Raw genomic sequence first — 17,290 nt, forward strand, 5'->3', positions numbered from 1 at the left:
CATTTAATTTAATAAATGCTGTAATTTGCTACCACATTTTAATAATTTATTTAAAATCTATCTACCTTCAAAATTGTTGCCATTAACCACCAGTAATTATTTCAAACATTTCCTTGATACATATTCATTCTAATGATTTGTGGATGCATCATCCAACCATCCAACGAACTCAACCACTCACCCACCCACCCACACACGCCTCATAAACATCCGAACGCCGAACCAGGAACGTTGCCAAATAAATTCACACCTTATTCACTTCAAAACAGGTGGAAAATGTTTTTGGCCGTGGCCATCGTATGAGAAAATCTGCTTGGCAAACGCGTTATGATTTATGTGTTGTGGCACATTTTTTGTTTACTTCGATGGCAAAATGAAAAACACAAAAAAACGAGAAGAAGAAGAAAGAAAATTTTCAAAATCCGTTGTAATGTTTACATTTAAGAAAACTATGTAAAAAATATTATTATAAGAAAAATAAACAAACAAGCAAACAGACAGGCAGGCAGATAGTATACAACAAGTACAAGTGTATGACGCTAATCCGAACACCTGGTGTTAAAAGGAATATATGTCATGTAAATATTTGAATTATAATTTTTTCAAATTAGATTTTTGTCACATTAACTATTATCAGGTTAACGGTAATTATTAGCAATAAATTAAAATAATGTATCCGAAACAACAAATAAATATGTAAATTGTGAGGATCTTCTAATAAGAATATGTTTCCATCTTCTAATTAGACTGTTTTTAGCTTCTCTAATAAGAATACCAACAGGTCTCACAATAAGAAAATTTTTTGTTATTCAACCAGTAAGGAAAGTAGTAAAGTCGGACGGGTTGGTTCCTTGGTGCGTCAATTACTTAAAATCAATCTATAATAAAAGGGAGCTATATCTATATCTGGACCTATTTTCACGAAACAAGGCAGACATCACTCTAGGCTCAATTCAGTACGTTATGCCAAATTTCGCACAAATCGAAAAATATATAGCGACTTTCGTGCACCATTTACATGAAATCGGACGAAACTATATATGGGAGCTATATCTAAATTTGGACCGATTTTCTCGAAACTTGGCAGACATATCTCTAGGCTCATTTCAATACGTTATGCCAAATTTCGTGCAAATCAAAGGATATATAGGGACTTTGGTTCACCATTTACATGAAATCGGACGAAACTATATACGGGAGCTATATCTAAATCTAGACCGATTTTCTCGAAACTTGGCAGACATCACTCTAGGCTTAATTTAGTACACTGTGCCAAATTTCGTTCAAATCGAAGGATATATAGGGACTTTGGTGCACCATTTACATGAAATCGGACGAAACTATATATGGGAGCTATATATAAATCTGGACCGATTTTCACGAAACTTGGCAGACATAATTCTAGACCTAAATGATTAGGCTGTACCAAATTTCGTGCAAATCGAAAGATATATAGGGACCGTTTACATTAAATTGGTTAAATATATATATGGGAGCTATATCTAAATCTGAACCGATTTTTCCCAATTTCAATAGGGTTCGTCCTTGGGCCGAATAAGTGACCTATGCCAAATTTCATCCAATTCGGATCATAAATGCGACCTGTACTTTGTTTACAATTTAACATGCACAGACAGACAGACGGACGGACGGACGGACATGCATAAATCGACTTAGAAAGTGATTCTATGCATATTCTCAAAAGGAACCATGTGTCTATCTCGTTTCCTTTTGCCTGTTACAAACATATGCACAAAGACATAATACCCTGTACCACAGTGTGGTGAAGGGTATAAACAAGAGGAGCTATTGGTATTCTAATAAGAATACTACAGATATGCCAAAAATAAAAATTTCTGGCCTTCTAATAATAACATTTTCTGATTTTCTAATAAGAATGATTATTATTCTAATAAGAATAAATTAAAGTCTTCACAAAAAGGAAAATTTCCGGATTTCTTATGTGAAAATATTCTGTTTTATTATAAGAACATTTACTGGGTTTATAATAGGAAAACCTAAAGGTCATCAACTAAGTAGAAATCTCTCCTTTAATGAAATACTTCAGGTCCCCTATTGATCTTGCACTAATCTATCAGTTTTCTAATAAGAATATCTTTTGACCTGCTAAAAGGAATATCATCTGATATATATGTTGTTATTGTCAGCAAATAAGATTTTTTTGTTATCTAATAAGAAAATGGAAATTTTCTTCTATTTATATAAGAAAATATGCTGGTTTAATAATACAAAAAATTTCCTGATTTCTAATAAGAATATCTAATTAGAAATTAAAAAGAAAATTTTTTGATCTTTACCATTAGGTCTGCTATTGATCTTGTAATAATATACCATCTAATAAGATTTTTTTTTTGACTAATAAGAAAAAGAAAATTGCCTGGCCTTTTTACAAAAGAATATTCTGGTTTAATAATAACAATACATAAAGGTCCTCCACTAAGAAGATTTCCCTGTTGATGTTCTAATAATACCTTCTAATAAGAATACCTTAAGATCTTCTAAAGGGAATGCATAATAAGAATTTTTTCAGGCTTATTCAAAATATGTTTTTATAGATAATATCTTCTAATAAAAAATGTATCTAATAAGAATACATTTCCCTTCTACTAAAAAAATTTTTCTCTTCTTATAAGAAAAATGAAATGTTTCTGGTCTTCTTATAAGAAAATATTTTGGTTTAATAAAACTAACACGTTCTGGGTTTCTAATAAGAATACCTAAAGGTCCTACACTAAGATGAAATTGGGGTCTCTTAAAAAATCTACCAGTCTTCTAATAAGAATACCTTCTGATCTTCTAAAAGGAATATCATGTGATTGCATAATAAGAATTATTTCAGGTTTATTTAAAAGATGTTTTTATTATCTTCCAATAAGAAAATTTTTTGTCTTCTCATAAGAAGATTTTTTTGGGTTTTTAATAGGAAAAGACTTTGGTTTTCTATATAAAAATTTTCAAGTCTTTTACTAAAAACACCTTCTGATTTTCAACTTCTAATGTGAAGGTATTGGCCTGCAAATGATAAGACATTTTGTATTTCTAATTAGAGGATTTTCTAGTTTGAGAATATGATTTGGTATTCAAATAAAAATAGTCTTTTAGCAGGGCCTGGTCTTCTAAAAATTTTTTGGTCTTCTCAAAATACAAATACGTACTGGAAAGACTTTCCGGTCTTCTAATATGTACTTAATGTGATATTCCAATAAGAAATCCTACTAATCATCTAATAAGAAGACCTTCTGTTATTAAAATAAGGAAGAAGACCTTCCTATCTTCTAATAAATATACGTCATAGTGTTCTAATAAGAGAATCTTCTGGGTTCCTGATACGGTGTGTTCTAATAAGAAAACATATTGGTATTTTTGAGAATTTACGGTCTTCTATTAAGACATCATGGCATTAGAAAGTCCTTCTGGTTTTCTAAAAAGCATCCCATTAAGTGTTCTAATAAGAATAATATTCTTAATAAGATAAACAGACGATTATTAGAAGATGTGTTCTAATGAGGAGACGTGTTGGTCTTCTAATAAGAGAACCTACAGGTCTTCTGAGATAAGCACATTCTGACCATCAAATATTCATGTATTTTGATTTTCTAATACGAATAACTATTTTTTTTGATTTTTTCTAATTAGCGATCCCATTGATCTTATAATAAAAATACATTATAGTCTCCGAAGTAGAAAGTCATCTGCTTTACCAATAAGAATATCAGCTGGCCTTCTAATAAGAGAATATGATGGCCTGCTAATAAGAATTGCTACAGGTGTTTGAATTTTTCTAATAAGAAGATTTTGTGGTATTCCACCATGTTGTTCGTTTTATGGATATTTTGCGATCTTCAAATAAAAATAATTTATTGTGTTTAAAATATCTTCAGGTCTTCCAATAACATAACCTACAGGTCTTCCGAGATGAACACATTCTGCTAATAAGAAGGCCTTCTGATTTTCTAATACGAATAACTTTTGGTTACCTCCAATACGATATCCTATTATTCTGCTTATAAGAGGACCTTCTAGTTTTCGAATAAGAAAGCCTCCAGCTCTACCAATAAGAATGTTATCTGACTATCTAATAAGATAATATGTTGGTCTGCTAATAATAATCATTTCTGGTCTTCGATTTTTTCTAATAAGAAGACTTTGTGGTATATCACCATGTTGGTCTTCTTATGGATATTTTTCGGTTTTCAAATAAGAATAATTTATTGTATTAAAAATATCTTCAGGCTTAGTAAAACGAAAATCTTCCCGACTTCTAATAAGGAAACCTTATGATTTTCTTTGGGCTTTGTAGTTTTCAATATGAAGGCCTTCTCCTTTTCTAATAAGATGGCTTACTGATTTTCTAATAAGAATAACTTTTGATTTCCCAATAAGAAGACCACATGTCCTTCTAATAAAATAAACTAGAGGAGACCTTCTGTCTTTCTGATAAGAATACCTTGGGGTCTTTCTCAATTGTTTTAAAGGATACCTTCTATATTTCCAATAAGAAGAGCTTCGGATCTTCCACCATGGTTCTTAAGGATAACTTCCCTTTATCTAATAAGAATATAGAAGATTTTGATTTCCCAATAAGAAGACCACATGTCCTTCTAATAAAATAAACTATAGGAGACCTCCTGTCTTTCTGATAAGAAGACCTTCGGGTCTTTCTCAATTGTTTTTAAGGATACCTTTTATATTTCTAATAAGAAGAGCTTCGGGTCTTCCACCATGGTTCTTAAGGATAACTTCCCTTCATCTAATAAGAAGATAGAAGAAAGAAATACCTCCCAATTTTCTAATAAGAAAATCTTCTCAGTTTCTAATAGAAACATTATCTAGTGTTCCAATGAGAACAGCTTTTGGTTTTCTAATAAGAAAATATTCTATTTTTAATAGGAAAATTTTATGGTTTTATAATATGAATAACTTCTGGTTTTCCAATAAGAAGACCATATGATCTTCTCATAGAAGAAACTGTTGTTCTGCTAAAAAGATGACCTTCAATAAAAAGATCACTTGGTCTTCTAATATACGAAACCTGTTGGTCTTATAAGAATTACGAACCCTATTTCTTTTCTAATAAGAAGACCTTCTGATCTTCTTAATTATGTTTTCGGTATTTTCATCTGAAGACTTTATGGTGTAAAACGAAAACCCGTGCTCTAATAAGGCAATTTTCTAATAAGAACTTCTAAATTTCTTTAATTCTTTTCATAACCTTAAAAATTATGTCTCAAAATTCCATTAAAATTTTCAATTTGCTCATACTTACTTCTCGCCTTCTTCGCAATAGTGTTGAGCAACAATTTAATACTGGCTTTTGTCCATTTCTCCGTGTCCATTGCCTGTTGATAACCCGAATGGACCTTGTCGTGAACCACAACGGCACAGAAGAAACACACCGAATTGCCCTTGGTTTTGGTATCCTCATTCTGATATATCAACACTGTGGTGGTCCAATTGAAACTTTCCAAAATCCCCTTGACAACATTTCCCAAATTATTGGCCAAGGAGCCTCGCAGTCTGGTCAAAGTAGGATAGGAAGATGCCTTATTGCCAAAATCTTTGGCACTGCCGCCCGAGGTGAGTACGGGTATTTTCCAGACGCCAGCATAACGGGATATTGGTGCCAATACATATTCACATGACAGGCCCATGACGGCATTGATTTCCGGAAAACGCATATAGATTTCAAAGAAACCAATTGGACCGTGGATCGAGGAGCAGTTTGTGTCTCGAGATATCAAAGTGAAATCAATTTCTGCATTATGGGCAAACCCCATGCGATGTATATGATTTATGGCCAATTCCAAGACGGCCAATACCTTTACCATAACACAATCGTTTTTGTTATCCAACTCCACGCCGGGTAGAAGAACGGCGAATACCAAATTTTTGTGCGGCACTGTTTTGTTGGCATAGCGGGATGAGGTGGAGGCTGGCGCTCGAAAGACTTGTTGCATCTCTGTACTGGCCATGGGATCTTGGGATTCAATGTGATAACGTTGAGCATGATTGAGCTGGAAATTGTTGAAAATTATCGGCAGTAGCAGAAGAAGATGGAGGAGGCAAGCAGAAGATGATAAAGAACCAGCCGGAAAGGGTAGGTTGAAATTTAATTTCATTTTCTTGTTGAACTTGAATTGGGAATTTTTGTGGATGGTGTTTCTTTTTTGTTTATTAAATTTTTCTTCTTCTTGTTGTTGTTGTTGTTCTGGAGATGATTAATAATATTTTTTTGTAGTTGTAGTTCGTTTACATTATATATGTTGTTGTTGTTGTTATTTGTAGTTGTGTTTTCTTTTGTCTTTCATGTTTATTATTAATATTTTTTATTAATGAATCACTTTCTTTCTTTTCATTTTTAGTTGCTGTTGTGTTTTTGGTGTTCCTTTGTTTCTCGATTTAGTTGTTGGACTTTTGCTGTTGTTGTTGTGATTTTTTGTTACGGTTTTCAATTCACTTTTCTATTGTTTATTTATTCATTTATTCACAGAAGCCCAACAATTATTTCACTTGTTTTTCATTGTTCATTGTTTGTTTGAAAGGTGACTACTTTATTTTCGTCCTGTAAAATCCTGTTCGGAAAATAAACATGGAATAAGTTCGATGAGGTCGGAAACTTTTTTAGAATTCTCCAAATTTAAACAGAGGTAAATGAAAAAATATAGAGAGAATAATTTCATTGACGTAGGTGTGTAAATTTGATCCCTCAATAAATTTAACCACCCATTTGAGGAATAAAATCGCTTGTTGGGTAAATTGTTCACTCTGAAGGAATAAAAATTAAAAATCGCTCAGGTCGTACTAGTGTTCTAATCATATGGAGACAGGTTTGTCTGCGAAAAAAAAGAACGTACTGGTCTTCTGATTCAATGATATTTATGATTTCTAATGAGACGGCCTTCTATTTTTCTAATACGAAAAACTTGTGATCTTCAATCAGGAGACTATATGATTTTCTAATAAGAAACCCGATTTTTTGCTAATAAACCCAGTAAGGAAGGTAGCAAAGTCGGACTGGGCCGACTATATGATACCCTTCACCATTTATGGTATATTCTACAAATATGTATCCTAACAGACGTCACCTTTTCGAAGGAATACTAATTGCAGTACTTTGGGTCAATCAATTTACATTAATAAGATAACTAAATCTGAACCGATTTTCACGAAACTTAGCACACACCATTCTCGACCTAATTCAGTACCCTATGCCAAATTTCGTGCAAATCGAAAGATATATGGGGACTTTGGTGCACCATTTACATAAAATCGGACGAAAATATATATGGGCTATAGTATCGCCCATCAAGAATTCGTTCAAGACTGAATTCGGTACGATCTGCAAAATTCCGCGAAAATCGATGGATATATAGAGACTTTGGTGCACTGTTTACCTAAAATCGGATGAAAATATATATGGGAGCTATATCTAAATCGGAAACGACTTTCACGAAACTTTGCACATATCATTCTCGACCTAATTTAGTACAGTATGCCGAATTTCGTGTAAATCGAAAGATATATAGGGACTTTGGTGGACCATTTACATTAAATCGGACGAAAATATATATGGGAGCTATATCTAAATCTGAACCGATTTTCACGCAACTTAGCCCACTTTATTCTAGGCTTAATTCAGTACGCTGTGCCAAATTTCGAGAAAATAGAAACATATTTAGGGACTTTGGAGAGCCATTTACCTTAAATCGGACAAAACGATATATGGGGGCTATATCTAAATATGAACCGATTTTCAAGAAACTTAGCTCATATCATTCTCAACCTAATTTAGTACCCTATGCCATATTTCGTGCAAATCGAAAAATATTTAGGGACTTTGGTGCCCCATTAACCGTAAATGGGACGAACTATACACGGGACTTATATGAATACTCCATAGTTTTCTAATAAGAACACCTTCCAGCTTTCTAATAAGAAAACCTCTTGTTCTTGTAATAAGAAGCCTTCTGATTTTCTAATAGGAATAACTTCTGGTTTTCCAATAAGAAGACCATAATTGATGGCAAGAGAAAACGAAATGTCAAACTACAGATACTCGGGTTAAAAACATGGGGTAGGACCTTGAAAATACCAAAATTGATGCGATGATGAGCATGCAATTATATTGTAAATGTGTTGTAAATAAATTTTTATTCACTTAAATGCTACATTACACTTCGTAATGCTTAAAAATACTTGTAAAGGGTTGGATCTTTATATGGGAGCTTCACCTAAAGATCGAGCGTAGAACTAAAAATGTGTTAAAAATACAAGTAAAGCTTGCATGATTTCTTCTTTTACATATGGTGGGTCGTTCAGTAAAATTTTCAGAAACTACAAAAAAATATAGATTTATCTAGAGTTAATCTATACGTAGAAGAGAGTGTGATGAAGGATATACAAATTACCTAACTTAATATCACCTTTTCTATATTATTTTGTATTTTTTTATTTTTCACATAAAAATAGATAAGCCCAAAAAAAAAAAATTGATAGCTCTCTGTCACCTATGGCTATGTGACGGTGACAAACAAAGAGACATCTGCTATTTTTCAAAGAGCAAAATTTCTGTGACAATATTTCAAATAAATTTTGTGAATACATCAAAGGCTGCCTAAACCTCTTCCACCCTCAGGCACTTGGAATTCCAATGAAAATAAAAAAATGAAATGAAAAGAAATAAAAACCAGTAAGGAAAGTAGTAAAGTCGGACGGGGCCGACTATATGATACCCTTCACCACTATGGGTATATTACACAGGACTATTAACATGAAATTGGATGAAATAAAATATGTGATATTTATCTAAATATGAATCTACCTAGATCTATCCATAAAGTATGTAAATCGACTTCAAACAAATATAAATAGGTCATCCGTTGGGCTATGTCTGTACTTCTAGAAAACGCAACTACGTAATTCTATGCTCAATTTTTTAAGTTGTGCAAACTTTGATGTCAATCTGACTAACATGAGGAGTTTGATGCCCAATTTACGGGCGAAAATATATATGGAAGCTCTATCCAAATATTAAGCGATTTCAAACAAACTTGTCACAGGTTAGATTATACTAATTTCAGAACGTTTTGTTCCTATCAGCCTATTGGATCCTTGGTGCGTCAATTACTTATAATCAATCTATAATAAAAGGGAGCTATATCTAAATCTGGACCGATTTTCAGTACGTTATGCCAAATTTCGTGCAAATCGAAAGATATATAGAGACTTTGGTGAACCATTTACATGAAATCGGACGAAACTATATATGGGAGCTATATAGAAATCTGGACCGGTTTTCTCGAAACTTGGCAGACATCATTCTAGACTCAATTCAGTACGTTATGCCAAATTTCGTGCAAATCGAAGGATATATAGCGACTTTGATGTACCATTTACATGAAATCGGACGAAACTATATATGGGAGCTATATAGAAATCTGGACCGGTTTTCTCGAAACTTGGCAGACATTCATTCTAGACTCAATTCAGTACGTTATGCCAAATTTCGTTCAAATAGAAAGATATTTAGCGACTTTATTGCACCATTTACATTAACTTGGACGAAACTATAAATGGGAGCTATATCTAAATCTGGACCGATTTTCACGAAAAAAGCCAGACATCACTCTAGGCTCAATTCAGTACGTTATGCCAAATTTCGTGCAAATCGAAAAATATATAGCGACTTTGGTGCATCATTTACATGAAATCGGACGAAACTATATATGGGAGCTATATCGAAATCTGGACCGATTTTCTCGAAACTTGGCAGACATCATTCTAGACTCAATTCAGTACGTTATGCCAAATTTCGTGCAAATCGAAGGATATATAGCGACTTTGATGTACCATTTACATGAAATCGGACGAAACTATATATGGGAGCTATATCTAAATCTGAACTGATTTTCAAGAAATTTTACACACATCATTCTAGACCCAATTTAGTACGCTGTGCCGAATTCCGCCAAATGGAAGGATATATAGGGAATTTGGTATACCATTTACATTAAATCGGGCGAACATATATATGGGAGCTATATCTAAATCTGAACCGATTTTCAGGAGACTTAACACACATCATTCTACACTTCATTCAGTGCACTATGCCAAATTTCGTGCAAATCGAAAGATATGTAGGGACTTTAGTGCACCATTTACCTTAAATCGGACGAAAATATATATGGGAGCTATATCTAAATCTGAACCGATTTTCGAGAAACTTAACACACATCATTCTAGACCTAATTCAGTACGCTGTGCAAAATTTCGTTCAAATCGAAAGATATATAGGGACTTCGGTGCACCATTTACATTAAATCGGACGAAACTATATGTGGGAGCTATATCTAAATCTGAACCGATTTTCTTGAAACTCAGCACACATCATTATAGGCCTAATTCATTACGCTGTACCGAATTTCGTGCAAATCGAATCATATATAGGGACTTTGGTGCACCATTTACATGAAATCGAACGAAACTATATATGGGAGCTATATCTTAATCTGGACCGATTTTCACGAAACTTTGCAGACGTCATTCAAGGCTTAATTCCGTACGTTATGCCAAATTTCGTGCAAATCGAAAGATATATAGGGACTTTGGTGCACCATTTACATGAAATCGGACGAAACTATATATGGGAGCTATATCTTAATCTGGACCGATTTTCACGAAACTTTGCAGACGTCATTCAAGGCTTAATTCCGTACGTTATGCCAAATTTCGTGCAAATCGAAAGATATATAGGGACTTTGGGGCACCATTTACATGAAATCGGACGAAACTATATATGGGAGCTATATCTAAATCTAGACCGATTTTCACGAAACTTGGCAGACATCATTCTAGACCTAAATGATTAGGCTGTACCAAATTTCGTGCAAATCGAAAGATATATAGGGACCGTTCACATTAAATCGGTTAAATATATATATGGGAGCTATATCTAAATCTGAACCGATTTTTCCCAATTTCAATAGGGTTCGTCCTTGGGCCGAATAAGTGACCTATGCCAAATTTCATCCAATTCGGATCATAAATGCGACCTGTACTTTGTTTACAATTTTACATGGACAGACGGACGGACGGACGGACGGACGGACGGACGGACGGACAGACGGACATGCATAAATCGACTCAGAAAGTGATTCTATGCATATTCTCAAAAGGAACCATGGGTCTAACTCGATTATTTTTGCCTGTTACAAACATATGCACAAAGACATAATACCCTGTACCACAGTGTGGTGAAGGGTATAAATAGGCACACGTTTCTTAATTTCCGTTATGATAGACATTTATCATTTAAACAGAGAAAAAAATCGATTTCGTGAGAAAAATAAAAAAAAAACTAAGAAAAGAAATTTTGAAATAAAAATACAAATAAAATATTTAAGTAATTAATTATATATATATGTATATATATATTTATATATATAAATAAAATAGAGATTTTTGGTAATTATTAGACATTAGGGTGATATGAGACCCAGAGGACTCGTATAAGAAAAAATATTAGCAATATCAAAGAATACTTTCTATAAAAATATTTTATGGTCTTCTATAAGAAAAATTTTATATAAGGGGACTTTATAGTCTTCTATAAGAAGACTTGTTGGTGTTCTGCAAGGAGACCTAATGATATCGTATTCTATAGGAACAACTCTTGGTCTTCTTAATTTTATTTTTATACCCCTCACCACACTGTGGTACAGGGTATTATGTCTTTGTGCATATGTTTGTAACAGGCAAAAATAATCGAGATAAACCCAAGGTTCCTTTTTAGAATATGCATAGAATCACTTTCTGAGTCGATTTATGCATGTCCGTCCGTCCGTCTGTCTGTTCATGTTAAATTGTTAACAAAGTACAGGTCGCATTTATGATCCGAATTGGATGAAATTTGGTACAGGTCACTTATTTGGCCCAAGGACGAACCCTATTGAAATTGGGAAAAATCGGTTCAGATTTAGATATAGCTCCCATATATATTTTCGTCGGATTTAAGGTAAATGGTGCACCAAAGTCCCTACATATCATTCGATTTGCACGAAATTTGGCATAGCATGCTGAATGAAGTCTAGAACGATGTGTGCTATGTTTCGCGGAAATCGGTTCAGGTTTAGATATAGCTCCAATATATAGTTTCGTCCGATTGTAGGTAAATAGTCCATAAAAGTCCCTGGAAATCTTTTGATTTGCACGAATTTCAGCATAGCGTACTCAATTAAGTCTAGTATGATGTGTGCAAAGTTTCGTGTAAATTGGTTCAGATTTAGATATAGCTCCCATATATATATTCGTCCGATTTAAGGTAAATGATGTATCAAAGTCCCTATATATCTTTCGATTTGCACGAAATTTGGCACAGCGTACTGAATTAAGTCTAGAACGATGTGTGCAAAGTTTCGTGAAAATCAGTTCAGATTTATATATAGCTCCCATATATAGTTACGTCCGATTTTAGTTAAATAGTCCACTCAAGTCCCTGGAAATCTCTTGATTTGCACGAAATTTGGCATAGCGTACTGAATTAAGTCTAGAATGAGGTGTGCAAAGTTTCGTGAAAATCGGTTCAGATTTAGACATAGCTCCCATATATAGTTTCGCCCGATTTTAGGTAAATGGTGCACCAAAGTCCCTGGAAATCTTTTCATTTGCACGAATTTTGGCATAGAGTACTGAATCAAGTCTAGAATGATGTTGCAAAGCTTCGTGATAATGTCCATAGCTAGGCCAATTGACACAACGTACTGAAGTTATATACATAAGTCTCTGCCAAGTTTCCCTGAAATCGGTTCAGATATAGATATATAACAAAAACCAGACGTCTGTTAGGATACATATGTAAAATATACCCAAAGTGGTGAAGGGTATCATATAGTCGACCCAGTCCGACATTACTACTTTCCTTACTGGTTTTTTTATTTTATATAAGAAGACCTCTTGGTCTTCTATAAGAAGACCTCTTGGTATTCTATAAGAAGACCTCTTAATCTTCTATAAAAAGACCTCTTGGTCTGTTTTAAGAAGACCTATTTGTCTTCTGTAAGAGGCCCTCTTGGTCTCGTATAAGAAGACTTCTTGGTCTCCTATAAGAAGACCTTTTGGTCTTCTATAAGAAGATTTTTTGGTCTCCTATAAGAAGACCTTTTGGTCTTCTATAAGAAAACCTATTGTTCTTCTATAAGAAAACCTATTGGTCTTCTATATGAAGACCTCTTTGTCTTCTATAAGAAGACCTCTTGGTCTTCTATACGAAGACCTCTTGGTCTTCTATACGAAGACCTCTTGGTCTTCTATACGAAGACCTCTTGGTCTTCCATACGAAGACCTCTTGGTCTTCTATACGAAGACCTCTTGGTCTTCCATACGAAGACCTCTTGGTCTTCTATAAGAAGACCTCTTGGTCTTCTATAAGAAGACCTCTTGGTCTTCTATAAGAAGACCTCTTGGTCTTCTATAAGAAGACCTCTTGGTCTTCTATAAGAAGACCTCTTGGTCTTCTATAAGAAGACCTCTTGGTCTTCTATAAGAAGACCTCTTGGTCTTCTATACGAAGACCTCTTGGTCTTCTATAAGAAGCCCTCTTGGTCTCCTATAAGAAGACCTCTCGGTCTTCTATAAGAAGACCTTTTGGTCTTCTATAAGAAGACCTTTTGGTCTTCTATAAGAAGACCTTTTGGTCTTCTATAAGAAGACCTCTTGGTCTTCTATAGGAAGACTTTTTGGTCTTCTATAAGAAGACCTCCTGGTCTTCTATAAGAAGACCTCTTCGTCTTCTATAAGAAGAATTCTTGGTGTTCTATAAACGGACCTCTTGGTTTTCTATATGAAGACCTTTTGGTCTTCTATAAGAATACCTCCTGGTTGTCTTTAAGAAGACCTCTTGGTCTTCTACAGGAAGACATTTTGGTCTTCTATAGGAAGACATTTGGTCTTCTATAAAGAGACCTTTTAGTCTTCTATAAGAAGATTTTTTGGTCTTCTATAAGAAGACCTCTTGGTCTTCTATAGAAGACACCCTTCTATAAGAAGACCTCTTGTTCTTCTATAAGAAGACCTCTTGGTCTTCTATAAGAAGACCTCTTGGTATTCTATAAGAAGACCTCTTGGTATTCTATAAGAAGACCTCTTGGTCTTTTATAAGAAGACCTCTTGGTATTCTATAAGAAGACTTCTTGGTCTTTTATAAGAAGACCTCTTGGTCTTCTATAAGAAGACCTCTTGGTCTTCTATAAGAAGACCTCTTGGTCTTCTATGAGAAGACCTCTTGGTCTTCTATAAGAAGACCTCTTGGTCTTCTATAAGAAGACCTATTGGTGCTCTATAAGAAGACCTCTTGGTATTCTATAAGAAGACCTCTTGGTCTTCTATAAGAAGACCTATTGGTGCTCTATAAGAAGACCTCTTGGTATTCTATAAGAAGACCTCTTGGTCTTCTATAAGAAGACCTCTTGGTCTTCTATAAGAAGACCTCTTGGTCTCCTATAAGAAGACCTCTTGGTCTCGTATAAGAAGACCTCTTGGTCTCGTATAAGAAGACCTCTTGGTCTTCTATAAGAAGACCTCTTGGTCTTCTATAAGAAGACCTCTTGGTCTTCTATAAGAAGACCTCTTGGTCTTCTATTAGAAGACCCCTTGGTCTTCTATAAGAAGACCTCTTGGTCTTCTATAAGAAGACCTCTTCGTCTTGTATAGGAATACCTCTTGGTCTTCTATAAGAAAACCTCTTCGTCTTGTATAGGAACACCTCTTGGTCTTCTATAAGAACATCTCTTCGTCTTCTGGACGAAGACCTTTTCGTTTTCTGTAAGAATACCTCTTGGCCTTCTATTGGTAGAACTCTTCGTCTTCTATAAAAAGATATCTTCGATTTCTTCTATAAGAAGACCTCTTGGTCTTCTATAAGAAGACCTCTTGGTATTCTATAAGAAGACCTCTTGGTATTCTATAAGAAGACCTCTTGGTCTTTTATAAGAAGACCTCTTGGTCTTCTATAAGAAGACCTCTTGGTCTTCTATAAGAAGACCTCTTGGTCTTCTATACGAAGAGGACCAATTGGTCTCCTATAAGGAGACCTCTTTAGTTCTCCTATAAGGAGACCATTGGTCTTCTATAAGAAGACCTCTTGGTCTTTTATAAGAAGACCTCTTGGTCTCCTATAAGAAGACCTCTTGGTCTTCTATAAGAAGACCTCTTGGTCTTCTATTAGAAGACCTCTTGGTCTTTTATACGAAGAAGACCATTAGACCTCTTGGTCTCCTATAAGGAGACCTCTTTAGTTCTCCTATAAGGAGACCATTGGTCTCCTATAAGAAGACCTCTTGGTCTTTTATAAGAAGACCTCTTCGTCTTGTATAGGAATACCTCTTGGTCTTCTATAAGAAGACCTCTTCGTCTTGTATAGGAACACCTCTTGGTCTTCTATAAGAACATCTCTTCGTCTTCTGGACGAAGACCTTTTCGTTTTCTGTAAGAATACCTCTTGGCCTTCTATTGGTAGAACTCTTCGTCTTCTATAAAAACATATCTTCGATTTCTATAAGAAAACTTCTTTGTCCTCTATTATAAAACCTCTTGGTCTTCTATAAGAAGACCTCTTGATATTAGAAGACCAATTGGTATTCTATAATTGGTGTTCCATAGATAGATTAATTTGTCATATATAAACAAAACGTATACGTGTTCTATAAGCGACCTATAACTTTTTTTTTTATCAGTGGTTTTCGTCTCTCCCTCTTTTTACTGAGAAACCCTATTGTGATCAACAACACGCGTCATTTTGATATATAAGCAGAACATGATATATAACCGGCAGAAATTCGATACCCTTCCTTTTGCGGAATCATAAATATTTTTACGCAATAAACAAATTGTCATTATCCACAAAGAATGGGTGACGTACAAGTTTTCATGTTTCTACACCCTCTTCTTGTTTTTTTCCCAAATAGCAGATTTATTTCAATCCGCAATTCATTTTTTTGTATTTTTATTCATAGGTGTTTGTTTTGATGAGATTTATTGTGTTATAAATTCATGTTTATGACTTGGCATTCTAATCGGAAATTAAAAGACAACCAAAGCTCAACTACTCAACAAATGGTATTTTGTTGATATTATAAAGCCCCGAACAAGATTTGAATGCTAATTAGGCTAAAGTCATAACATTTTTTTTTTTTGAAAACAACCGGCTTATACAAGTTTCTATATTTAGAATTGCGATTGTCTTTTTATATAACCAAAAAAAAAAAAATAAATAAATAAAAAATAATAATAATAAAAAAGAAGCATACACAAATTCCGTTTCAAATTCCATTACACCCTAATGTTCTTTTTTTACTCAGAATTTAATTACTCTATTCTTTTTTTCTGTTTTTCGTTTTTTTTCTTTCGTTGACAGATGTGGGCAATTTAAGTGGATTTATTAATGATGTTTCGAATATTCTTGTCGGCTTTATGGGCCAGGTCGCGTGTTTTACATGTTTTGTCAGATGATTAGCTGGATAGGGGGTTCGTACATTGTTGTCGGTTATGTTTCATGTTGTTTGGTGTTTTGTTGTTGTTTTTGTTGTTTTATATATGAATAGGGGATTCCCCAGAACTATTTTTGTCGTTATTTTATTACTTTTTTTGGGTATAAAAAGAAAGTTGTTTTACTGACTGTTGTTAATGTGTCTGGGGGTTATTTCTTCTATGATTCTGATTATGTAAATTTGTGATGAACACAGTATATAAGGTAATAAACCCGGTTTTGTTATCTAAATATCAGGTTCAAAAATCTAGAAAACCGGTTCTTTTAATCTCAAAAAATACATACAATAGCTACAAAACCAGTGAGCGGAGCAGTATAGTCGGACGTGGCCGACCATATGATACCCTACACAACTACCTCCAAAAGCACACTTTTGGCGGTTCTATATTCTGAGTCTGAGCAATATTTCGCGATATTTGCACCCTTTTTACCGATTATAGATAAACAACTCCACTTTCTAAGTCTTGCATATTTTCCAAAATGTTTTTTCTTGAAGTGAATTTTTACGCCATAAAATAAAAAAATTGGTCACTTTAGGTTTTGGTTGATTTGACCCTCGGAAAATTGACCGATCATCATTTAAACAACCGCTCTAAGTAGTTGGTCAGATCCCCTTCACCTTGTAAAATATGTGATGTTCTGCATATAATAATTGCCTCAAGAGCGACTAGAAAATCTGACAAAATTAAAGTCTTCGGTTCATTGCACCCCATGAATGAAATCTCAACT

General features: G+C 34.1%; 1 protein-coding gene across 1 annotated transcript in view; it reads right to left on the reverse strand.

The window, feature by feature from the left end:
- Positions 1-6,035, reverse strand: part of LOC133324373 (atrial natriuretic peptide receptor 1) — a gene marked incomplete at its 5' end in the record, with an annotated part of 51,173 nt that extends 45,138 nt beyond the window's left edge. Inside the window, one exon of the mRNA XM_061533217.1 lies at positions 5,288-6,035. Within this exon, the coding sequence (XP_061389201.1) occupies positions 5,288-6,035 (748 nt within the window). The remainder of the gene's footprint in view (positions 1-5,287) is intronic.
- Between the last annotated feature and the right edge of the window lie 11,255 nt (positions 6,036-17,290).

Source organism: Musca vetustissima, unplaced genomic scaffold (genome assembly GCF_032173495.1).
Source record: "Musca vetustissima isolate MV318-11 ecotype Yass unplaced genomic scaffold, APGP_CSIRO_Mvet_v1 utg1469, whole genome shotgun sequence".
Taxonomy (NCBI): Eukaryota; Metazoa; Arthropoda; class Insecta; order Diptera; family Muscidae; genus Musca; species Musca vetustissima.